This window comes from Thunnus albacares, chromosome 6 (genome assembly GCF_914725855.1).
Source record: "Thunnus albacares chromosome 6, fThuAlb1.1, whole genome shotgun sequence".
Lineage (NCBI taxonomy): Eukaryota > Metazoa > Chordata > Actinopteri > Scombriformes > Scombridae > Thunnus > Thunnus albacares.
The window spans coordinates 15,394,174-15,421,169 of record NC_058111.1 but is presented as its reverse complement, the minus strand read 5'-3'; the positions used below and the strand labels follow the sequence as shown (position 1 = coordinate 15,421,169).

General features: G+C 42.4%; 1 protein-coding gene across 5 annotated transcripts in view; it reads left to right on the top strand.

Annotated features, from left to right (window-relative positions):
* Window positions 1-1,743: 1,743 nt before the first annotated feature.
* cux1b (cut-like homeobox 1b) overlaps window positions 1,744-26,996 on the top strand; it is a 63,065-nt gene continuing 37,812 nt past the window's right edge. For 3 of the 5 annotated variants that reach the window (XM_044355304.1, XM_044355303.1, XM_044355302.1), the window contains exons 1-3: window positions 1,744-1,872; window positions 21,159-21,269; window positions 25,099-25,146. In XM_044355304.1, the coding sequence (XP_044211239.1) occupies window positions 1,810-1,872; window positions 21,159-21,269; window positions 25,099-25,146 (222 nt within the window). In that variant the 5' untranslated portion in view covers window positions 1,744-1,809. The remainder of the gene's footprint in view (window positions 1,873-21,158; window positions 21,270-25,098; window positions 25,147-26,996) is intronic. The other 2 variants (XM_044355308.1, XM_044355306.1) reach the window with 1 other exon arrangement.

Genomic DNA, 26,996 nt, shown 5'->3' with positions numbered 1-26,996 from the left:
TATTTTTCACTTCAGACGTTTAACTGCTGGACACAAGATGTCTCCTACATCACCGTAAAGTCCGTTTTCAGTGTTTGTGCACTGGAGGCTTCAAAGGTTCTTCATCACACAAGTTCAATATTGGCTTCCAAACTATTTGTGATGTCACAAATCACGCTCGTAGACCCGCCCTCTAAAATTGGATTTTCAGCAGATGAATGTGAAAACAACCTTCTGTCAAACTCTGCACGTACATCATTCTGCATAGAGGAGCTCAAACATTAAACTGTAGGGACAGGAAGAAAAAAAAACACATTTTTTGAGTGGAAGGGGACTTTAAGGTGCACGAGGCGGTGCAGGTTGACACAGGAATTTAGGGCACTCCATACGTACGGTGTAATTAGAAATTCTTTGCATATCCCTTTGAGGCACATCCACACGCTGAGAGGGTCATAGGACATGGTCAGCAGGAGTGACGCCTCAGGAGCAGCCACGGTTCAGCGTGTTGCTCAAGGTCACTTCAACAACAAATATACTGTGTATGCACATTGACACCTTAACCACTGGGCTGCCCTGCTACATTACTGGTTTAACAACAAATCTTATTTTATTAGCTAATCTGGTTAATATCGGTGTTGTGAATGAATGCTTTATATGAAGATATCAGGCTTACTTTTTTAATTATTTTATTGTAAACTGAGCAGATCATGAACTTGGAAGTACCTTTGTGCCAAGTTGAAGTCCACTCCATCTTTTACCAATTCTTAAATGGCCAAGTTCAGCAGGTCCTCACCAACCCTGCTTTGTTACACATGCTGAGTTTCTACACTAGATCCACCCTTTTAATAAAAAAAAAAGAAAATACATCCATGAAGCTGGAATTAGCAGGTTTTAAAAAAAACTCTGATTAGAGTTAAATGTGTTAACAATTTAGACAGACACTTGTAGCCTTGTTCCTATTTTCAACAGAACCAACTAATAAACATGTTTAAATTTAAATATCAAACTTTTTTCTTTTACAAATGCCCTTCAAACATGTTTATAATGAACAAAGCAAAAAGCTTTTCATTGTGATCATTTTTAAAAAAGCACAAAACATAAGCACTGCAGCAATCATACATTCAAATTTTCTTTTTCATTAAACATAAGCAGCTATAACAGAAACATGACTGGTGTAAAGTAGCAGCATTCATTCACTTAGCCGATGACAAAACTCAAAAGGTGCATGGGAAAAAAAATTATTTCTTACCAATCGACTTTTTATTGCTAAATCTGACAGTCATGGTGCTATAAGAGGAGTAATGACATGGGGCTATAGATTATTAGATGCTGGTCATTAAATTATCTTGTTTCACAGCCACACTCAGCTCAGAGGAAACATTGGTTGAACGCTCTGTGTGTGGGATTTCTTTTCTTCTTCTTCTTCTTCTTTTTTAGATATGGCTTCCAAGTAGCCTCCTGGCATTATTTTTGTATGATCTTTGCTCCTTTTTTTAAATAATAAATAAAACAAACCACAAGATCAAACGTGGGCTCATCTGGCACCTACAATTTAGCGTATTTCGACGTAGTAAAATTAACAGTCATCTAATGTCAGTTCGGTTGTTTACCTGTAATATCTGAATGTTGATAAAATGCTATTTAAGCAATTATAATGGCGTTATTAAGGCAACACTCCTGTGTGCTGACTCCGTTCCGTACGCCGGCTGTTACCGGAGTGAGTGGTGGACGTGATCCGCTCCGGGTGTTCCGCCCACCCGGTCCTCTCCACTGAACTCCAACCCCCGCGCTCTCTATCAGCATCTCATTCCTGTCTCAATATGTCTCAAGATGGCGGCCAATGCAGGATCGATGTTTCAATATTGGAAGCGCTTTGACTTACAACAACTACAGGTCAGTTCAACCTCTCTTTAAACCGTCTACCCCTTTATTCGCTTCGGCTGTCTTGTGTCTTTCAGGGGGGCTGTGTTTTGTGTTTTTTCGGCGGCCGCCTCGTAGGTGTTTCGGAAGAGAATTCAAGACCTCTTCCTCACATTGATGAAAGTGGCTCCTCTCGCTGATCAGAAATTGATCCTCTTTGTTCAATTCAACATCGATCGGACACTGCAACTGGGCAAGCCGGGGCGACGCCGCGGGGATGCGCCGAAATAACAACAAAACGGCAGGGCTTTGGCGAAAAGCTTTCGGTTAGCTGTCTTTATGGCGTGTTCTTCAACTTTTACCGGAGCGAGTAGCCGTAGTTAGCCCGACGCTTTAGCCGCGGTAAGGTTGGATAATTTGGGGGAAAAATAAGTGCGACTCGTTATACGGTGGCGCTGTGGTGACACCAGCCGTTGAGACGGGCAGCACAGACACACAACAGCGCTTTGCTTGTTGTGTTTTTTTTCCGCTTTAACTGTCAAATCGGTAAGTTTACTTGAACGCGAATGAAAACATTAGCAACCTTATCGGCTAACGGTTTTTGAAGCAGTTTATATTGAAGTCGTCTCCTCTATGGTTGATCAACTCGGCCGTTTTTTTTTTTTTTTTTTGGTTTCCCCTGACGGCAATTATACACAGTGAGTTTTTTTTTTTTTTTTTTTTTTTTTACAGCCGTTGCCACGTCTGTGAAAGTGGACGGGACAGTTTGTTGACGCGGTACAAAAAATTAAATTATATATATTATACATATAAATATATATATGTGTGCGCGTGTATGTATATGTATATTTATATATATATATGTGTGTATATATATATGATCGTGACCTTGTTGATTATGATGAACTCCAGAAATGTCCCAGTCTCACGCACGCCACTAATCTCGGCGTGCACGGAGGAGATCCATGGCACTGTAAAAGGATATGAGGAAAATATTGGGCCTATTCAGTGAGTGAATATAGCCTGTGTATATTAGAGCGTGTTTGACCTATCACAAGACATGTAGACAATGGCACTGTTGTGTTTTCCCGTGGCATTTAACGTGCATTGCTGAATTTCAAATCACAATTTATGAATATTAGTAGCCCAGTTGCCGTCGTCATTAACATAAGATTGCATTATGTAGGCTAGCCCAATTGTTCATACATTAGTTTACCAAATCACACAGGCTTGGGATTTAAACTTTTATTTAGGTCATGATGCCCCTATGACTGGGTAGACAAAAGGACAGTGAACTAGTCTTCCCAGCGGGCTTTGTGTTGCACTTATGCCACATCATCAAGGCTTCACTTCTCCTATTTATTTGATCCTGTTTGGTCCTCCTACTCGTGCCCCCTTGTTCATGCATTATGTAAAAAAAAATTTGAGACTGCTTTCTCTTTTCTTTCCTCACTATCTATCTCCCACCCCCTTCCTGCCTCAATCTTTCTCTCTCTCTCACTTCCCCCTCCCCTCCTTTTTAATTTTTTTCTCCTCTCTCTTCTCTGGCCCTTCACCCTGCTTTCACCCATTTCTCCCTGTTTGAACTGGTGTGTGTGTGTGTGTATGTGTGTGTGTGTGTGTGTGTGTGAATTTGTCTGAGATCAGTCTTTTTCGTAGATTGACTGCCAGCACGGACAGAGAAGGCACTGCCAGCAGCCAGGACATGAAAAATGCATCGCATAAGTTTGTGATAAGGCCCTGGGTAATTATGGCAAAGGCCCCTATCACAAGCGATTAGTCAGGACAGTGAATCTGAGCGTGTGCAAAAAGGCTGGCGGTTGGCAGGCCTGTCTGCAGGATAGGAATCAGTTGGAGCTGGTGTGTATGTGTGTGTGTGTGTGTGTGTGTGTGTGCGCGCAGAACTGCTCAGAACATTCACTGTCTATTATTGATGACATCTTATTTACTCTCCCTCCCACTGAGAGGCTCCTAGAGGAAAGCCTTCAGAGAAGAAACTTTTTTTTTTTTCTTTCCCTTATCCGTCTTCTGAGGATAATGTGGGGTTAGCATGATATGATCATGGTCTACACATGGCCTTGTCAGCCGATTGCTTTCTCATTTTCTTCTTCCTTGTGATTGAATGGACAGTGTGCACTTGGATTCACAGTCTGTTTTGTCTGCGTGAGAGGCACCAGCAAAGAAATGTTTTTTTCTTATGTGTGTATGTGTGTGCGTTTCTTTGATGATGAAAATCCAACCCAACCTAGATGTCAGTAGCTTTAAGCCATCATAGCGTCTATTCCTCAGGCTCCAACTGCTGATGTTCATTAAAATCCTATTTGATCAGTGTGTCCCATTCCCTGTGTGAGAAACTATCTAGGTGGTTGTTACAGGACAGAGAGTGCTTTGAAACAGCACAGCGAGCTGTTAACTTGTCTTTTTTTTCCCTCCCCCCCCCCATCACCACCACCACCACCACCACCACTACAAACACAAATGGGTGCAACAGTGATGCTTTTAGCAAGGTCTCGCACACTTGCAAAATGGATCAGTGATTCAGAGATGGCAGGGTGACAGTGAATTACAGATGGAGGAGGTTTTAACGTCTGTAATCCCTGTCCGTCCATTACAGAGTTGAATTTCTTTAGAGGGGATCATCACTCTTCTCTCCTGTTGTTTTTTCTTTTTCCCTTTTTTCTTTTTTTGACCCAGTCAAGCAGTTTGCTGGAACATTGTGTTTCCTACTTGAGAGCGATGAGAGATGCGCTTCATTACAGGCAAGCCTTAATAAGACATGAGTGAATAGCTGAGCCTAAACCTATACTTTATTTTTTTTGGGGGGGGGTAAGCTTGGAAAATTAGGAACAGACCTTTCCGTTATACACAATTCCCAATTTAAGCCTAATAGCCTACATCTCACCTCATAACATTTCCTGGAACAAAGCACCCTAGAGCCATTTTGAAAAATAGTTCACTATGTTAGCGGATGGCTAAACAGTGACTTAGATGAAAACTGATCTAGAGCTCGTTCTTATTCACCACCTCCTAATGGGTTAATTTAGGAAAAGGGGTTTGTAAACTGATCCCAGAGCTGTGGTCAGTGGCAACCTGAGTGGTTTAAATCTCTCAGCGACTGGCCCGCTGTTGTCTGCAGGAGTTTTAGTGTTAATTTATGAGCTGGTTGTCTGAACTCACTGGTGGGATATTTTTACCCCTCTGTTGCTGCACAGGCTGGGGGAGCATAGAGGAAGGGGCATCACGTCATGCTTTTACTGTAGCCAACCGGTTCTCTGCCCAGTGACAAAACCTGGCATTGAGACTGAGGTTTCACTGTGTGTTGGTGGGTGTTTAGCGACTAAGCATGAGTCAGAGAGAGGGACGAGTGCATGTCAGGTCTTTGGTCTGCCCTCGGTCTACTTTGGTCGGGGCCATGTCATCCTACTTTCTAAGAGGCGGTAGTGTATCCGTACGAAGGATACGCTCCGTACGATGGAGAGGAATGTGCAGCACTCAAAAACTTAAGAAACTTCTCTTCATACACCTTATCAGTGTCTAATTCTCTGTGGAGGCCCATACTCCCTAACTCCTCAGTGGTTCAGTGTACGTCACACTTGGGCTCAGTTTCTTCGCCCTCTCACTGCTTTGGGGAGTGTCTATACAAGACTCAGTTCTCCCAATTTAACACAAAAAGTACATTTTTATGCTGCTCAAGAGTCGTAATCTGAATATTCTGTTAAACAATTTTTTACCATAGTGTGGTGAAATAAATTAAATAAATTTTGACCAGTGTTATCTGATGTTTTGAAGAAAAGATAAAAAGCACTTAATAGAAGTCTAAAAATAGGGGTACCCAAACAGATAGAATCAGCAGCTCTCAATGCAGGCTTTATGCAAAAGTGTGTGACAAACAAGACATGTTTCTTGAAGGTGTGGATGTGTGGAAGTCTGTTTAACATAGAAATACACTGTGTGCACAATTATTAGGCAAGTGAATATTCTAACTTTATCATTATTTCTATGCACATTTTCCAACTCCAAACCATATAAACATGAAGACTTTATTGGATTTAATGATTTTCAGATGATATGTATTTGTGTAATGAGGGAGGGTGTGGCCTAATGTGATTACCCCCTTTTATATTAAGGTGTGCATAATTATTAGGCAGCTTCTTTACCTCGGGTAAAATGGGCCAAAAAAAGATTTAACTGACACTGAAAAGTCAAAAATTGTAAAAGGCCTTTCAGACGGATGCAACACTCTTGAAATAGCTAAACTAATGAGGTGTGACCACCGGACAATCAAACGTTTTGTTGTGAATAGTCAACAGGGTTGAAAAAAATGCATGGAGAATAAAAGGCGCAAATTAACTGCAAATGACTTGAGAAGAATTAAACGTGAAGCTACCAGGAACACGTCATCCTCCAGCGCCACCGTATCCCAGAACTGCAGCCTACCAGTTCTGGGTTCACAAGCACAAGGTGTCAAGTGCTCAGAGACATGGCCAAGGTAAAGAAGGCTGAAACACGACCACCGCTGAATAAAATTCACAAGTTGAAGCGTCAAGATTGGGCCATGACATGATATGAGAGAGACTCTCGATACAGCAGATGGATGAGCCCAGAGCTGGATCACTAATGGACACAGGGCACCACTTGGAGTCAGGCGCCAGCAAGGTGGAAGAGGGGTAATGTTACTGGTATGGGCTGCTGTCATTAAGGATGAGTTAGTTGGACCTTTCCCGATTGAAGATGGACTGAAAATCAACTCCTTAAACCTACAGCCAGTTTCTAGAAGATACTTTCTTCAAGTAGTTGTACAGGAAGAAGTCCTCAACATTCAAGAAGGCCCTGATCTTTATGCAGGACAATGCTCCATCACATGCATCCAGGTACTCCACTGCTTGGCTAGCTAGCCTCAAAGATGACCAAATAATGACCTGGCCCCCTTCCTCACCTGACTTAAATCCTATTGAGAACTTGTGGGCCCTTCTCAAACATGAGATTTACAGCAAGGGAGCTTTGAACAGCATTTGGGGCGCTGTGGTTGCTGCTTCAGCGAAAGTTGATCGTGAACAGACCAAGAAAACTGACAGACTCCAAGTTATTGAAGAGAAGGGTGGCTATATTGGTCACTGAATATTTCTGAAAGGCCAAAAATGTTATTTGTCACTTTTCCTTTGTTAAACATTCAGGTTTGATGTTCAATAACATTATGGATTGATTAAGAGTACAAAGTAATCCTGAGGAATACAGTTTGCCTAATAATTGTGCGCGCAGTGTATATCTGTTTCTGTTTCCATGATGTGTAATTTTATCTTTAGTAACATTGAAACATTTAATGTTTAACCACCTGTAGTTTAACATTGTCCAAATGTTAATATTAGAAGCAAATAATATTAGATATGAAATAATCCGTTGTCTCCATGTACATGATAGAAATCCTTAATAATAATCCTGATCAGATTACTTAGTAGTATTATTATTTAATTACTATGTTGGTGTATTGGTCCTATTGTATGTTATATCTTATTATTATATGTTACATTATATACAGAGATTAGACACAAGGCTGAGAAAACTGGGCCAACTGACACCACAAAGATGGTCAGTAGAGTTATTTTTTTGTTGTTGTGGCTTGTTGTTGTGACAACTGATTTCACAGCAGAGAAATATAAATATGGTAACACAGTGGTGGATAGTATGATGAAAGATACAATTAAGTCATATTTACTGCTTTCATACAACTTTTTAACTTTTTACTTGGTAACTGTTCTACTGCTCTGAAACATACTCAAATTATATTGTTGTTATTGTTCGGCATTCCATTTGAATTATATGTTAAAAGTTATCAATTTCTTTTATTAAGAGTTCGCTAAAGACATATATTTTATCAGGTACACATTTTACTTATGTTTTTCTTGTTGCATATAAAGCCTTCCAAAAAAATTGCCCCCTCAGAAGTTTTACTTTCAGTTAAGTAAGCGACCACATGTATTTCAGAGCATTTATTTCTGTGTCTGTTTATATCAAATTATACAAATCTGCATTCCACTCACATAAGCTAATAACCGTAAAGAAACCATAAAAATAAAAATGTCTTTGAGGGGTGAGACAGCCAATATTTTATAAATATTTTATGCCTTGGCATGCCCAATCAGTGCTAAATAAGAGTCTAATTTGTTTCAGTTGGACTGTAAAACTGCTGAGTGTGTACTGTATGTTTACCAGGTGGAATCAGTAACTCGCACCATCACGACGCAGCTCTTTAGTTGTGGTAATATTTTAGAAAAACAGCGCAGTACAACCACACAGACAAAACATCCACCCAACAACCAGCAACAAGAGCACAGGGGGCAGTTTCCAGAGACCTGTTTTCAAGTGGCAGGCATTATTTACAGACCCACTTGGAGTCTCTCTCACCTACAGCATCATAGAGTTTCACCGTATCTCATGACAGAAGCATCCATTATTCTGCTGCTCTGTATTCCAGTAGAGAGAGCAGGGGCTTCAGTGACTGGACACTTCTCTTTAGGCTCACTTTAGAATATACTGGCCGGTTTCCACTTGTGAGTTTGAGGATGATGTCCACCTTATTTAAAAACCACTCGAAACGGTGCCTCCAAGGCCGATGTAATCTTGTATAGTCTATTGTTCATCTTGTAATATTAAGCCTAAGGTTTTCAGTAAACAAAAAATCTTGCATTCCCAAGGGAAAAGATGTCTGTTCTTGTCCATAGTTGACTGGCAAAGTAAGAATGCGCACACACACAGTGAGATACAGGCCAGCAGCGGGCTTAGATCCAGTCTCTTGTGCAGCAAAACAATCCTGTCACACACTCTTTTCTCGTGCTTTTGTTCTTAATTTTTTACTTGTCAACCACATATTCTCAGCTATTTCCAAAATGCCACCTTTTTATTACCTAGTCCGTACCTGTTGGTTTTCAGTGGTACAAATAACTAAACTTAACTGATAATTTTTTATTCATAACTGTCATATACAACATGTGTTGTACAGTGTGATAAAGTTGGGCTGCAGCTAAATATTATATTAGAGATGCAACAGAAGATTATTTTCATTATTGATGAATCTGTCAATTATTTTCTTGATTGATAGATAGTCACTGGGTCTGTAAAATATCTGAAATAGTAGAAAACGCCCTTCACAATTCATTTTGTACGACCAACAGTGAACATATATCAGATGTTCCAGCTCTTGCGTTGTAAACTGAACAACTGACTGTTCAGCAACACTGCTTAAGTGATTCATCAATTGTCAAAAATAGTTGCAGATTCATTTTCTGTCATTCACGTAGTTGATTGTATTTTTCAGGAAATAAATGATACTTAATTGTGTTTTCCATCCTCCAGAGTCATTTAACACTCCACATGCAGTACATGAGGATTAGAGTTAAGTGAGCAAACTGAAGAAATGTGTGGAGAGAATAACTTTGAATAATAACAACTTTGGTGAAAAATTGTCTTAAAGCAGTCGAGGAAATCCAAGCTTTTTCAAAACCATTTGATTGGTTGTGAAGGTGCAGATTTCTGATGACCTAGCAAGCAGAGCCCCAATGAGATTTACAGTATTTTGAAGAGTTAAACAAGATGTTAACATGGAAATATAAACAGAGGCAATGGACCATAAAACAAAATGGAGTCCCATTTCCACAAGGTACCACAATGTGATAATTTAGACCAACTGCAGACGGTCACACACTGGGGGCCAGTGTTTGAAAAAATTTTGACAAGTTTGGCTGAGTGCACTGCTGAGTTTGAAGCTAATGCAGTGCTTCATTTTGTTCCACAAAATGTGTCCCGCTGCATGAGCCTGCCGAAATTTGTTTCTACAGCAAATACTCTGTGGTCTTGAGCGTCTGGTGTAGCCAAGCTATTGGTGAACCACTTGCCCTACCTAATTTTAGTGTTGTTTATCTCACTGTTATCAAGGAGTCTAGGCTAAATAAGGCCTGAGGATCCTTAGGTGCAGACCTTATCCCATGTCAACCCATGACTCCAGTATCAGTGTCCTGTTAGATCATTGACCATAGGTATTGAATTCTAATAGGCCTATTGGCGTGTCCTAATGGTCCAAGTATTGAATTATGATATTGGCAAAGGCTGATGGCCTCAGGATTGAATTATGATATTGGTGCGCGCTGCAGGCTAATGGTTCTTGGTATTGAATTATGATATTGGTGCACTTTGATGGTGTAGGGATTGAATTATGATATGGCTTGCTATCTGCTAATAGCTCACTCTGTGTAATTTTCAATGTCAATCATGGCTTCAGTTGCTAGATCCATAGCCGGCCTTCAGGCTCAACCCATCAGTCACATCAGATGTGAGCAGCCTTCAACCTTTACCCCGAGTTCTCCCTCCAGTTGCTGTCACTCTCTCCTTTTTCTTTTGTCTTGTAGCCCCTTAATTCAGGATTTACTACTGCATGAGTTTTATTATTCTAAAAACAAAGAGTTTGTGCAAATAGAGCAAAGGGGAGAAGATTATCGTTAATTTTGTCACATTATCTTGTAAATTGTCTCATTTAACTTTCTGAAATATATAAATAGAGCAAACAATCACATATCCTATTATTATTAATATCCTCCTATCAGGCTACTGGGAAGTTGTCCTGTTGACTTACGGTATTAACCTAGCAGCTGCTATTTTTCCCCCTATAAACTAAAACATTTATCGTCACAGTTATAAAAGGAAGAAATGTTGGATGGTTTAATGACAACCTAACACCAGTTTATAGATGTAAGATTAGGTAAAGAGTTTTATTGATTGTCTGGCCTTTGTTCAGTGGCCAGTCGGTAATTGTGAGTGGATTTGGCATTTTCATACACAACCTTTTGTTATAAGGAGCCTAATGTTAAAGTAATGGAACTGTAATGGCTCTGGATCTTAGCTAACTTCATTTCTGTAAGTGTCCACACCTTTTCAGTGTTTATGTTGAGCTCATTCCCATTTTGGTAGTTTAAAAGCAACCAGAGCTGTGATGGTCCTCCTGCCAGCTCACAGAGTAAATGGACGGCCTGCTTCTGTGTCAGCCCTCTAAAAATAACACAGACTGCTGGCTGGGCTCAGCAGAAAACTACCACCGATTATGATGATTCAACTACCCTGTATTTACAGGTGCGTGCGTGTGTGTGTGTGTGTTGGATGGGGGTGGTTTATGCTTAACAAATTGTTCCTCTGCGTTCGGTTTGCTATTCACTGGTTTAGTTTTATGTTTTCAGGTGAAACTTTGTCCAGTCAGAGGAAGTTAGAAATGGTTGAGAAACTGAAGGCACTGCTTATGGGTATTTTCAGTTTTTGAGGTATAATCATTTCAGGAAAAAAAAGCCTGTCTGCTTATACCAATTTAAATGTTAGTGGGCATCAGATTAGATCTTTTTAACCACTTACATCCTGCTATTATTACTGTGCAGGCTTTGCCTAATGCTAGATTAAAATACTTATTGCCCAGGCCTTTGTCTACCGAAACATGGTAAATTTTATACGTGTGACACTGTTCTGTATCTGTTAAATTCATTGAATGTCCTCAGACGATACCTTAACCTCTCCCTGACCTTTGACCTGAGCAGCTGTCAGACTGGAGCCAGGGTTCAGAGGTGGTCTGACCCTGCAGACCTCAGTATGACCTGGGTTGTCTGACTGGCCTAACCTTTAGAGCTAACAGATGATGACTTCACCATCTGTCTTGCCTTTTAACAGGTCTAGCCTCCTTGAACTTGAACTTGCTGTGTGGACGTGGAAAGAAGAAAAAAGAAAAACCTCAAGAAAATTGTCTGACAATTAGCGCAGGCTGTTTTTCCTATGCCCATGTATTAGTTTTATTTTTAAAAGATGACCAACCTGCGTTTAGGGTTTCAGAAGACTTCACCCTTTAGTCTTTGTTTACTTATTTGTGAGCTGCTGCTTGAGTTGTCACTGTATGCCCCAGTTCGAAAGCATGAAACTGGATGCACATCGCTAACCTCTGTAGCCTGCCGTCACATTTTTAAAAGTGAGAGTTGTCCTCTTGAGGAAGGGGAAGGGGGGAAGGGACTATGTGTTTGGTAGACACAGGCTCATCCGCTGACTGCTGTCTGACCCTGAGTTCAGCGGTATGGTTATTAATAGGCCCAGAGGCCTCAACTTCCAGGAGGCCCTCTGATCAGCTCCAGATGTGGAATGAGAGAGGACAATTCTAAGTTAGCCTATCCATGTTTCACATGAAGCAGAAAGCTGGGAGATAGGCATTTGGTGAGACTGATAAAGAGTGAGGGAGGGAGGAAGGGAGGGACAGGAGACCTTTCCACAGCAGGAGTGTGTTTTGTGAGTCTTTGTTTTCATGTGTGTGTGTTTTTTTCGTTTATTACACTCTCTGCCCTCAGACCAAAAGACCATAAAAACGTATGGCATCACCATGGTGACCATAATAACTACCTATAAAACAGCGTGTAAACTGTGAAATAAGACAAACAGACCAGAACAGCCTGACTGGCTGGCTGGCTGACTGAATGGCTGCCTTCCGCCATAAAACTATTTGAGAGCCAGACTGAAGGAATGCCTTGGAGGCTGCTGTGGCTGTCACGACACATGAAAGGATTAGGCTCTGTGTTTTATCTCCTCTTTATCTGATGGTAATGGATAAGCTGAGTGTAGCCTATCATCTGACGCTTGGGCCGGGGGTTTGATGTTTTAGTAGGGTGACGGTTTGTTGAGTTGACCGCTTTGGTCTATTGATTGCTGTTTGATGGTTTTGATATGTAGGCTGCGCGGAACAGGTCAAGTCTTTTATGCAGTGGAGGCTCCAAATAGCTTTTAGCTGTCCTTCACTCCCCCCATTACTCCAGTGGTTCGTTTGATGTTTGGATCAATCAATAGAAAGAGCCTGAGCTCTTACACATGCTCCATCCTACTTCCCACTGAGCTCAATTCCTCTTCCTTCATTGTGCAGGCTTTATATCACATTCTTTCAACACAGAATAAATGATATAATTACAACCCATTACTTAGCCTAACGCAAGCTAATTATTCTGTCATTACTGTAAGGATTAGCTATGCTCATTCTCTCTTTCTCACTGTGTTTCTCTGCCGTTTACTCGCCAAAGTTGTGCAAGCGGAGCAGAAAACTCTTACTCATAAAGGCTGAGTAAGACTTAGCCCCAGGACATGCTCTGTTGACGCTGATCGTATATACCACGGGTGTCAAACTCAGTCAGAAGTCCAGGCCATGCTAGAAAATAGTGACAGCAAGAGCTGGACACATTAAAGAGTGTATACATCTAACCTAATGGGGCATTTTGATATATGCCTTTAATTTATGCTCAGAAGTCAACATGCTGCGTTTACAGGCTGCACCACAGCGCATGCTGATGTATCATAATAAGGCGTCTAGAAAATTACTGGATACAACAGATAGACAAGGCTAAATTAAAACATGGAAAAAGGGCGTCATGCAAAGCAGGGATTTAATGTGCTTGAGGCACATGAAAGTGATGCAGATCTCTCTGACCATCCTGTGTAACTGTGCTAATAGCATGAAGCTGCTAGTTGTCCTTAAATGGAAGTCTTAAGTGAATTACAACAAATCAAATACGTTAACGAACTGAGAACAGATCAAATCTCAACTAAGTTAGAGCAACTTTGAACACTGCTTCATTGTCAAGGGGTCATAGACTTTTATAGGCCAAACAGACTAGTTCGCATACAAGTGTAGGATGATGAATGGATGTCTACAGCATTGCTGTGTAGGTAGCCTGCACCTGTGACCCTGTCATTATCCACCCATGGTTACTTATATGTGCGTTTGATGTCATATAAACTAATAGCGGTGATGTCAATTGCTTGCCCGAGTCCTTGGGACTCAGGCTTGTATATGTGCTACAGGGACTGGAGAGCCCCACTCCTCTTGCAGACTTGATTAATCCCTATCGCCCCTCTCCATGATCGCAGTTTCCATTTTTTAGTCCGTATCTGTGCACTCATCCCCTCCCCAATCTCCTCTCACTGGCACAGAATGGCTTCCTGGCAGAATGGAGGCATTAATTCAGGGATGAGAGGTGTGATACTCTCTCTCTCTCCCTCTCTCTATCTCTCTCTCTCTTTCTCTCTCTCTCTCTCTCTCTCTCTCTCTGTCTTTCTCTCTTTCTCTGTCTGTGCTCTCTCTATCTGTGCTCTGTTTGTAATGCGTGGCCTTTATCGTAGCTGAAACAGCTCACTACCCTCTGATCCTATCTCAGATCTCAATATCCTAGCCGTTCCACCCTGTAAACGCAGGGATGAAAAATCTTGCCCTTTCACCAATGCATTACACCCTAGCATATCGCCATACCCCTCTCCTCCCATTGCACACTCCACACCACTCACCCTTTGTGACACAGGCCTCCAGCTAAATTCGAACTCTGCAAAATGAGACCAAGTGAGCTGCACTTCCTCCATGCCAGAAACCATCTTAGTCTCATTATATTTGTATTTAGGATCAGGCCTGGCCTCTGAAACCCCTTGTCAGACAATAGGTCGAGCAAAATAATGACTAGCTCTCAGTAAGCTTCAGGAGAGTTAAGGCTTGGATGTTGGGGAGATAAAACAACAACCAGTCTCTCAGCAGAGAAACATGGATCAATACGAACAAGGCTGCGGTGTGAAAAGGCTGTTTTTGATCCAGGCTTGCGTCAGCGTCAGTGAGGTGAGTCTTGACAGCTCCTGTGCTGTTGGTAGATATGGATCTGTGTTCAAAAAAAGGAGCAAAACGCTCAGGGACCACAAGCGTCTTGTTAGACTGTGGAGAGTGGTAGGCTGACCCCCGCCCCCAAACGCTTTGCACAAACACAAACACAGGTGCACTTACACACACAAAAAAAAGGTGTTTAGAGCTCAGTTGTCACAGTGAAACTATTGTGTTAGTTTGTGGTAAAGAAAACTTTGTGGCTTTGACTCCAATGAGTGAGAGGAAAAGACAGAGATTCAGGATGATATGACTTGCGTCTTCAAACCCTGTGTGGTTTGTGAAAACGGCGTCTGCTTGCACATTTAAAGTTCTGCACCCTGCTATGTCAAAGGTAGGAAGGCAGACAGGCAGCCAGGATTGTAGTCTCTTATCTGTGCTGCTGTGTTTTGAGGGGGCGTGCCTGTGATCTGTGATCATGTACCGTGTCGTTGTAGCAAGCGTGGCTGTCGCTCCTGACTGAGCCGCCACCCCGCGACTCCACCCCCACACAGTAGGTTTGGCATACAGAACAGTCAGCCGCATTGGAGGTGGAACGCTGCGAGGGGAGATGGAGGGGGAGTTTGAAAGGTAGGCCTCGTAGATTTCAGATAAGACATCTTTCCAGACGCCTTTTACTGTTTACTATCATAACCACATAACAGCCTCAGACTTGTCAGAGATAAAAGGAAAGATTAGTGACTGCACTGGCAGGACAGAAAACTTCATCTCTTAAACATCTGTGTCATGTTGCCAAGTACAGAGGCTGTTAAAGGCTTCCCACTTTGTAATGCACACAGAAAAAGTTTTATTTTAAAAATATTAGCCTCTTTTGTAGCGTGACTAATATGGTGTTGGTATTACTGAGAAGAAGTGAGTGTATTTTTGTCTCTCCCTTTCTATGCCTGGCTTGGATTCAAAAGTGATGCTTCATTAGATTAATGTGTAAAACATGCACCGAATGTGGAGCAGTTAACCTACATTGTGTTTGGACTAAAGCAGGAGTGGCAGACTGCTTGGCATGTCTGACTGCAGACTAGGTGTAAACAAAGTGCTTCTAGCTGTTACAGTCCCAATTATTCTACAGAGAATGAGATCTGAGGCAAATCCTTGTGCAGTGTACTCTCCTCTGTGTGCACTCCTGGTCACCGTGGCAGCACAGACGGCAGCTGCAGATTGACTTCATACTGTGTACATAACAATAACTTTGTTGTCATTCCACCGGCCTATCTGTCTCGGCATCGTCGGAGCGTGAGGGCAGAAGAAATTCCATGAAGTTTTGATACCTCAATTAAAGTGCATCTGTCTCCTGTTATCTCATTTAGTCTGTAGTCGATATTATTGGCATAATCAGACATGCCTGATTGGTGCCTCCCATTTAATTAATCAGTCTCACTGTATCATCACCTGTGGCTCATTAGAGTAATTAGAGCGAATTAGTCAGATAGAAGGCCTCTCTTTCTGCCTGTAGACGAGTGGAAGGAATTTCATTAGGAGAGATGAACACACACACACATACACCTTGGGTCTGATGGCCAGTGGTAATAGGATTTGTTTACCCGTGACTGTTATCGGTGATTAGTGTTATTACCACAGTGGTAGGATGGAGAGATACTCATTTCCGTTTGGCCCGACCTCCCCTCCTAGCGCGAACATGGCTCACTGTGCCAAATTTTTGCTGGGCGAACATGTTAGCAGGCTTCCTCTTTTGAAACGGAGTTCAAAAGAATGTGGAAAGACTGGGCTCCCCAAGTTACTGCAGCGGCCTGTCTGTGCATTCATGTGAGAGCACACGCGTGTGGAGCAGTGTGCGGGAGGCTTCTTGGCCAAGTCGGTGTTGAAGTCTCTCTAGGGAGTGTTGGCAATCTGTTCCAATCGTCTTTACAGCTGACCAGACGACCAAATGAACCAGGACAGGGACTGCTGCTGTGGGCCAGTCCAGCCAAGCCAAGCAGGGCTGTTACAGCAATCACATAGACATTACAGCCCACTTAATGCTCCCCTGCACACACCATGTTCCATCCTCTGCTAAAACTAGACAGTGCAGTCCTAACCAGCCAGAGCTAGATTTAAAAATAGTGCCAGAGTTAACGATTAAATTAATTTATTCACCAGCAAATTAAACTGTTTTTTTTTTCAGATTTGAAACGAAAATGTTCAAAGTCAGGCCAAGGACAGCCGGAGAGCGTTGACCTGACAGACTGAGCCTGAAAGCTTTAACACGCTGGACACAAGTTTTTCATGCGTGTTTGCTGCTCTATTTTGCACTGCAGGCGTTATATTGAAGCATCAACACAAGCGCTGGTATCTACACTTTGCCAAGGCAATTTCATCATAATTCAGCCTAGTAATGTATAATGTAGCCCCTCCCCCTCTATTTGCATGTTTTGGATTTTGTTAATTAGAGTTTTTTTTTTATTCATGTCTTGGCTCCTTGTCAAACACATCAATTTATAAGGTTTATCAAACTAGCGTTATGTCAATCATTTATGCCAAACATGACAGAGTGGAAATCCCAGTCGTACGCCAGATGGCTTGAACCCCTGTAGAGCAGCGTACTCTAACGTTAACAGCGTCCCCCTCCAAAAGTTTGGACTTTAATAAAGCCTTACAAAATAGCTGAATTGACATGCTGCTAGCAGGTTCTATTTAGTGAAATCTATCCAAAGAAACCCTGTAATAAATGACACCCGATAGGTAATATAGTTCAAAATATGCAACATAACTTGTACTTTTTGAGGATGTATTGATTTGCACTTTTGAGTCCTATCCTGAAACGGCTTTCCAATATTCTGCAAGATACTTCTGCACTGCTGCCCACTTTGCTTCCAACGGAAATGTGCCCAGTCTGCACACAGTGTCGCCGCTTGCATTCACTGTCATGACATTAGATAGATAGTGACAGATGTCATCATTCTGGTCATTATAAAAATGAAAGGTCTTCATCTTCGTATTTAGCTATCTATTAATCTAGCTATCTGCTGTCTTTAGCCATGACAGTAACATAAACTGTGATGTGGGCGAGAGCGGGGATCAGGTAGCTGGACAGATTGGGCACTGACAGTCCTCACTTCAAGGAATTCAAACGGTTATCCTTATCAGTGTTTAGAAAATAATATTGACATTCTGCAATCTTGTATTAGAGTAAATATCACGGATTGTAATCATGGGGCGATGCCAATGCAGTATTTTAAACTTGAGAATATCACCTTGTGAGAAAAAGGGCAGTATGTTACAGCGTTGCATGTGTTTGTCCTATAAATGTTCTTAAAATGAAACCAGTTTAAATGTAGAAAGTGAGTTTGACACTTTGTGTACGCTACACTTCTGCTGCATCAAACACTTTTGAAGTTCAAGTTTGTTATAAACTGAGAAAAAAAAACCTTAACTGTAAAGAAAAATTCAAGTTTTTAATCAGGCTGATGTTTGCACCAATCTGCTTTTATAAAGTTGTTGTTTTTTTTCCCCCCAAATGAAAACAGAACATCTCTGGTATGTTTCTGCACTTTTGCAGCATATAAATTGACCACATTTCAATGCAGAACACACATTACAAAAACAGCATCCAGCAGAGCAAACAACCAAACATATTTGCTCATTATTTAACTGACAGCTCTTAAATATGACAACTTATCATGCAAAATAATGCGTAGCTTAAAATGGGAATAGTGTTGGTCTCCCTAATGGTCAGTAAGATTTGATGTGTGTGTGTGTGTGTGTGTGTGTGTGTGTGTGTGTGTGTGTGTGTGTGTGTGTGTGTGTGTGTGTGTGTGTGTGAAGCAGCGGGGATTGTGCACTTTCGGATGTTACGCTCTATCAGCAAGATGAGTGTAAAGTCTGCCTGTGTCTGCTGATGTGGGCAGAGAGTTTGCTGCATAGTCAAAACCTGACTGAGTCTGAGGGTCTTTTTTTTTTTTTTTTTTTTTTTTTAAGTTTAACCATGCCCATAATTACTTGCCCACTTGGCATTGAATCAATCCTCTTTCATGTGTGATGTGTTTATTTAGCTTAGCAGTGAGAATTTTTTTTTTTTTTTTTTTTTTTGGGATAGGGATTTGGTAACACATTGGGATATGTGCAGGGTATTGAAAAGGGATTGGACAGAATCAAGGGCGTCAGGGATTGGCACATGACCTCCTAAAGCAGATGCCTAGTGGAAGACTGTTATTTCAGTTTTTTCTCTCAGAAACTGAGCTTATTAACGATTCTGTTTGGATAGATGGTCAATTTGGATCACCGTGTTTCAATCCTCTGACATATAATCAGATAATTCTAGTTGGCGAGCATTGAAAATAGTCACTTAAAGTTTGTGTGGATTAATTTTCATGTGATCATTTCAAAGACTGCATCTAACCCAGCGAGCACTGATACTGTTTGAGTTGTACATGGACTACTGTGTTTTTAAAAAAAGATGGCAGAAGTCGGAACAAAACAGTTTATTATTTAATAGTAGAGTAGCTTGAAGGCTTTGCCCTTATTTCTATGAACTTGTAAATAATATAAGATCTAGACAGTGTTTTATTGGCAAGTGGAGCAGTTAGCATCTTGTGCAGTGGTGTACATTGTGTGACTAGTTATACTAGTATGTTATAGTAGAATAGCGCAGACTTGATTTCAGTATATTTAGTTTACTCAAAGCTTAGCCTTTAAGTTGATTAATTGTGTTCTGAGCTGCGTAACACACACTCTCCTCATAATAAAAAGCCTGTACACTACTGGTCATTTATGGTATGTTACTGTTGTCATAATTCAGACCATGTACTCACACAGGGACATTAAATATTTATAAAACTTATTCCCCGGGAGATTCAATATTCTCCAAACTTATTCCTAGTGTTAAATGGCGGCGCTTGGATGCTTAACAGCATTATCTCTTTGCTTTTTGAACATACCTAAAATTATCCTGGTTGCTGCTTATGTCTTCTGAATTCAGATCAGGCTTCCAGTGAGTTGTTATATTTAAATGGTTTTGTTGATGTGCCCCACCCCACTGAAAAGAAAGCCGCAAGGCCTAATGCATCATACTGTGATTAATATCTGCTGATTTTATGTTAGTATCTTGAACCAACTGGGCCCTATATTCTTGTTCCTGTAGCTAATCTTTACCAATATAATAATTACACCTCTATTCATGAACTAGAGCATTCATTTTTTTTTTTTTTTTTTTTTTTTTTTTTGACAATTAATTTAACATGATTAAAATTTATTAGGTTCCTCCTTTCATCAAGCGTTGCACAAGCTTCTGCGCACGCTCGAATTCACTAACAGATAGTGCAGCTGCTCCATGGCCATGGGCAGACAGGCTGCTACATCAACTGCTCCATGGGCAGCGAGAGCAAGATGGCATGTAAGCAAGTGAGCAGTTTTTTTTTTTTCCTCCTCTTTTTTTTCTTTCTTTTTTTTTTTTTTTTTTTTGAACATCCTGTGCTACTGCGTAAAATTTGTTAAAAATTTGTTATATTTTTTTTATGGTTTGTGGATAAAACGAGATCACGGCTGGTCAGGGAATTAAACTTAATGCTGATGGGGGAAAAATCTCCTAATTAGTACTTGATCACACTATTTCTTTAGAGGGTTGTATTTTCTTGTGTGTTGGGGGGTGTGTGGGCGATGTGGGGAGGTGGGCATGTGTGCGTGAGTGTGTTTTGGGACCTTGTCAGCAGACTGAGCCACAAGGGCCCCTGTGGTAATGTGTGTATTAAATGATTAGTGTGTTAGTTAGCATAACGGCCCTTCAGCAGCGTTTAATCACTCTCAGGGGTGGGCGGCCTCACAGGAGGTTGATGGGGGGCGGGGGGGGGGGGGGGGGGGGAGGAGGGTGAGGGTGGGAGGGAAAGGGGGGAGGCAGAGTGATGGGAGAAGAGAGGGATTTAAATGGAGGAGAAGGTACTGCTGGTTGAATGAGTGAGTGGATCTGTAAAGAGTGGAAAAATTGAGGAGAAAAAAAAAAGGAGTGAGTGTGACAGAGGGCAAGAATCCAACAGAAACATAATCCAGCAACACTCACACACTCAGCAGAGAGAGATACAATCTTTACAAGGCCTGAACGTCTTGTTAATGTCAGTACTTGGCCCATCATCTGGAACAAGTCCCGTAAATAGCTATTAATAACAATGCAAAATGGATGTGGATAAAGGCGGGCTTTGCCTCAGCCTTGACAACACCGCTGTTGTTGATAATTGTGCTGTTGTTATGTGGCGAGGGGAGGGGTCGTCTGGGGCAGACAGTCAATAATTGTTGTGAGCTGCGTGTGTAGTAGTAGTCTATTGCTACAGACGTTGTCATGCCCGACACAGTGGTAACTAATTGACTGACAGGCTGAATGGCTCTGATATTGCTCGCGCTGGTAGCAGATCAAACTGCTGGTGTAGACTGGTTTTCCTTGGCGGTACATCGGTGTTGTGGTTCTGTTCTCCGCCTCTGCTGCCGCAACATACTGGCCAAGTTCAGCTGAGGCAGGACCAGTAGTCAGCAGCATGCCAGATGGGTCAAGGAGTCTGCCGTCTAGTCAGAAACCTGCTCCTGTCTTTTTATCCTGAAAGATAACAATGCTGCTGATTATAATGACAGTAAAACGTGATAAAGACAATAAAACGTGCAGCTCTCCTCTTATCAGACTAAAGTTGTGCGTTTTTCGTTGCAGAAAGAACTAGACGCCACCGCCACACAGCTTGCCAACAGACAGGACGAGAGTGAACAGTCCAGGAAGAAACTAATCGACCTGAGCCGCGAGTTCAAGAAGAACACACCAGAGGTAAGAAAATCAGATATTCACAGACACGCAGCAACACACAACCACACATATATCCCGCAATTCTTTTGACAATCGTTGTTTGCCTCCGAGTTTCTGTGTGTCTTCTCTCCTCTTCATAAATGTAGCAGTGATTATTTACTGAGAAAACAGGGGAGGAGGAGACGACGCAGAGATGGCTTGGCTCCCAAAAATAGTCTCTCCATTAGTTTCCCTGAAATCCTAAAGAGACAAAACAGAAAACCCCTCAGGAGTTTGTATTATCTGACCTAGTTTTTTATGCGTGCAGAAAGTGTGGTCCGTGAGTGTGTATGTGAGAGGGAGAAAGACAGAGAGAGAGAGAGAGAGAGAGAGGGAGGGAGAGAGGCAGAGCAGGAGGGAGAGAAAGAAAGAGTGTGACAACACTACTAAGTGGGATCAGGAGGGAATTCTGTCCTGTTCCTGTGTTCCCTTCGCTCCTCCTGGGATTATTTGTTTCATCTCTGTTACCAAGGCAACTCATTTTAAACCACACAGCGAAAACAAAGTATTGTTGTGTTATTATTGGTAATGTCACCATGGTGAATTATTGATGGTAGTATGAATTATGTATGAACAGAGTAGACGGTGGATAGAAAATTGTCAACTCTCCCCGGAGTTGACAGTAGGCCTATTATAGTTACCACAGGATGAGGATTGCGACTATTGACTTGAGCGTGTAGCCCACCCGGTGGAGAGGAATATACACCAGAGGAAACTGTACCTTAATGCATAAGACACTAATTTCACTTCACCCTACACGTTCATCTCTGATCTCATTTTCAAGTATAACCACATAACTAGCAGCACACACAGGGAGGCGAGAGAGAGAGAGAGAGAGACACACACACACACACACAGAGATGGAGAGACACACACATACAGAGGCAGAGTGAGACATGCACACAAAGAAAACATGCTGAGAAGCAGAGGCACACACACAAACACACAGAGGCAGATAGCCTAGATCACAGAACAGGACACACACATTCATCAGTGTAACAAGGCTGTGATTTAGGAAGGCTCCTCTGGCGTCTGTGTGGCCCCTGGCATCTCCCTGGTATGTGGAGGAGGAATCTGAGCCAGGCCAGACGAGCGACAGGATTCATTACAGGGCTGTAACAGGCTCAATAGGAATCAGCACTAAAAACTCCTGGCGTTTTGGAAGTGTATAAGCATCACGACTGCCTACCAAACAGGCTGCTTCATAACGCGTGATGGCCCGCACTTCATTAAAAATGCCCCGATCGTCTTGTTTGCGGAGCAGTGTTTTTTTTTCTTTTTTCCTGTCTCGTGCGTGGCTGCGTGTGGTTGACCAGTCTATAGAGCAGGCTGTCAGCTCTCTGTGGTCCGCACCAGTCAGCGGAGATCACAGTCACATCAGATCAGACTGCATTAGGCTGAGCGGGAGTCCGTCTCTGATCCATTATTCAACAACCAGGAGACCGGCCCACGTTGACTGTGTCTAGTCTGCTGAGCTGTACTCGGCGTGAATTGCACTCATGGTCTGCATAATAACACACATACACACACACAGGCTTTTGTAGCATTTGAAAGTAGTGCAAAGAAATGCAGCGTGAAAACAAAGTTTTCATAATTCATTAGGACTGACACACTGTTGAATTTTTTTTTTTTTTTTTTTTTTTTTGAGACTACATCTCACTGTGCTTCCTAAGTTGCTTGAATTATTCATTCAGTTCTTAATTTCCTTTTAGTTAGTCAAGACTCCTCTACTACACTGTTATAAAGGAAAGGGTGGGAATGGTTGTAAAATGTCCCAAAGATTGCTAGCCAGAGGCAGTGGTAGTAAAACAACTTTCTGTGTGCTCGTGTGTGTGTATGTGTGTGTGCACGTATGCACATACACACGTTTGTGTTTAGCTGCAGGGCAGACAGACAGCGAATGGGAGTTCCATACTCCCTGGAGGATTCCTCGGGCTGGCCTGTCTGCTGTCTGCCGGCAGCTCACACACCAGCCATCCATCTCCTGCTGCCGGGCCCCCTCCACTCCCTTCACTACACACACACACACACACACACACACACACACACACACACACACACACACACACACACACACACACACACACACACACACAGATTGACCATGGTGTCTGTGTGCATTGTTATGTTATATGGTCATAAATCTTTGGAAGTGGAGGGGGCAGGGGGCGGAGCACTAAAGAGTGGACCAAAGGGGTTCAGCAGAAGCAGTAGCTTGCCTCTGCATGTTATTTGAATGTGTTTGTTTTTGTGGGTTCGGTGCGCATTCTGGAAAAAGAGGGTGTATGTGTGTGTGTGTGTGTGTGTGTGTTTGAGGCTCATCAAAGTTGCTGCAGTGTTCAGTCACCTCTAAAACTTAAACTACAAAAAAAATGCAAGATGAGAAGATAAACATTAAGAACTAAAATAACATTAAGAGTTTAATACATTCTGCTTTACAACACCACCTCAAAGTATTGTTTAAAGAGTGATGGTATTGTTGAGTCAGTTCTTTATGCAGACACAGTCTCAACAAAAGTTGAACATTATAATTTGAACAAAGGTTATGGCAACACTACTAGACTGGATTGCATTACATTATACAGAGATTTCTATTTTTATGGTCTGAGGATACATAAATATTAATTTAAAGCCGCAGTCTAAAAACTAACTGAAAGGAAACTGGCTTCATAAATGGAAAATATGGGATATAATCAGAATCTAATGCAAATGATAGAACTGACACTTCTCTGGTGTTTTTGTGTACATGCTTATCGTGTGTGTGTGTGTGTGTGTGTGTGAGAAAGGGAGAGCCGGAGCGGGGAGGGGGAGGCGGGGGCAGGGGCAGGGGCGGAGTGGAGGTCATTATCCCCAGCAGGGGAATATTGAATTGGCCCAGACAAACAGCCACAACGACCCCTGATGAGGTAACAATAGGGCAGGGTCAGCGAGGTCATGACCTGTCCTCAGCCCCAGACAAGCGGCCTGTCTGGACCAACCTAGGATTAGACCAACCCCAGACACTGGTCCCAGGTCAGTTTGGGATGCAAGCTCCCCGCAGCATCGGTTAGGCTTTTTTAGACAGAGGTTTCTAAAAGGCGTAGACTCTCTCGAGCACACATCTGTTGTTGCCCTACTTCACATCTTCATTAGGCAGTTTTGCGAGTATGTGTGTGTCCACAAACTGTGCAAATCAAATGTTCCTGTACAGAATGTCCTATTCTGCTGTGCTTTTTACCGTACGCTCCAGTTCAGTTTGTCAGGATGTAGGCTCAGCTAACAGCATGGTGATTTGCATGTTCCCCTGATACATACTCAACTGGCTATCTAATCTGAAACCGCTGACTCGTACTGGAAAGTCATGCAATGGGACTTACAGGATGAAAAGCATTTGCTTTATAGTAAAAACGTGGTGCGAGGAGACAATTTGCATTAACAGTAGGCCTACTCTGTGGCTCATTCACTCTCTGTCTCACACGCACTAGTGGTGCCTCTGGGTGGCCCAGGTGGTGCTGCACCTGTTCTTATGAGAAACACAGTCCGCCAGAGCACCTCAGGGTACCAACCTGGCCTTCTCTCTACCCTCATGTTCATCACTCACTCACGCACCACTCATTATTCATTGGCAGCGGCTAGATTGGTCGCTACTTGATTTCAATGGGTGACTTATTTGATCACAGCAGGGTGTGCTAATATAAAACTCAGTAAGTTGTCGGTGTTTCTGAACATGTCTGCCACACATTCCTGTGTATTTACTGTTTAGGATTAAAATGAATCTGTTAATGATTGTTATTTCTCACACACTAACCTCTTTCTCGATTTCATTTTTCAGGATTTACGGAAACAGGTCGCCCCTTTGCTCAAGAGCTTCCAAGGAGAGGTGAGTGTTATTGAGCACATCTTTTGGAAAATGCATCGTAAAAGCTGGTTTCACATTCATTAACTGGTCTCGCTCCTTTTCTCAGTGCCCTCCTCTTTTTTTTTCTTTTTTTTTTCCGCTTTCGTCTTTCCTCTTAAATTGTCTTCTCTTCCCTCTCACTTCTCTCCCTCTCTCCTCTCTTCTCTCCGCCATCTCCTGTTCTTTCTCTCTTGCCACTATCTAATTTCCCCTCTTTCCTCTCCCTCTTTTCTTCGCTCTGCTCTGCTCTTGATTTTCTGTCCTATTCATGAAGTCCTGTAGCCCGAGGGTGTGTTTAAATTGCATCCTGCAAAAAAAAAGGCACCACAAAGCCCCAGCTCTAGCCAGTCACAACTCACCGAATGCTATTTCCTCAGACTTTGTTTGTCTGCATGATTCGGTGGGGTTATTTGTTGCTTCTTGTTGATCAGGTGAATCATGAGACATTTTAGTTCATTTAGTTCATACATTTATTTACTTTCAATTTAATGTTGCGCCTCAAGTTTTTATATACCTTGACCTATAAGAAGTGACTTCTCTGTCTGCGTGTGTGTGTGGGCGTGTGTGTGTGTGTGCGCTATATCATACTCCCACCTTTCCCTCTATCTCCTCCTCCATCATTTTGGCCTATTTCCATCATGACTCCTCCTCTCTGGCAGTCATGCATTTCCAGTTCACTCCCATATGTGAAAGTCAGAGGGTAGGAGTGGAAGCGGCTGGTTTAGACTGGGGCGTTATTTGGGGTTAGAGTGGGTGGGCATTCAGCCCTAGCATACACGCGCACACACACACACACACGGACACACACATACACAAACAAAATAATCTGAATAGATAGTGACAGGGCTGCTTTGCTAGTGGCCATAGAATATTACAGTTTAACACTGGGTTAGTTTCCATATTCTTGTGTTAGAGCGGCAACCACAGCCAGTGGTTATGTAAAAATGCTGTAATTTATAGTGGTTCCACCATGTTCTGCTGATGATCCACAGTCTATTTAGAGAATAGAAACGGCAGCAATATAATTGGGGCTTTGTCAGCTGTTTCCACCATCCTCATGTTGACACACCTCGACGGCGTGCACACCAGAACACGCTGAGGCGCATAGTGGGTGGTCGCGGAACTGAGAAAGACATTATCTTATGATTATTGAGATAATACTGTACACCCGCGCCAGTCTTAGAGCAGCCCATCAATCAGTCGACTATTCTGCGCGCTCGCATGCCACAACATGAGCAGCTCTGAGAATGTGTAATTTTAGCCCGGCTTTGTTTGCTTACCCCTCGATCCTTTGATCAAGGACAAGACAGCACCAGAAAGCAGAGGGGTCTTCCTGTTGAAGCTCCACAGTATCTCATCCTTAAGCATTTCGCCTGGCAGCTTGAATCTTTACTAAGTGAATGTAGGATCCAGACAGAACAATAAAAAGTTTTAGCCCAGGAACTTGGAGGTCTTGATACTGTTTAATCTTTGTCATTGAAAGGTGGATGCCCTCAGGTCATAATTATTACCAATAACAGAACTGTTTCCACAAGGCCTCAGTTTGGTAAACGGGTTATGTGTGCGTGTGTGTGTGTACGTGCGTTTGTGTGTGTATGTTGCATGCTCAGTGTTCCTTGTTGGTCCATCGATCAGATAAGCTTTTCCATTATCCAAGGCTTCAGTCTCTGCTTCCCATAGCCTCCCCTTATCAGACTCCACTGGGGCCACACACACACACACACACACACACACACACACACACACACACACACACACACACACACAGGTCAGCCTGATGCCCTTCACACACTATGGGTTAGATAGGGGAGCGAGGCGGTGCTGAGTGATGG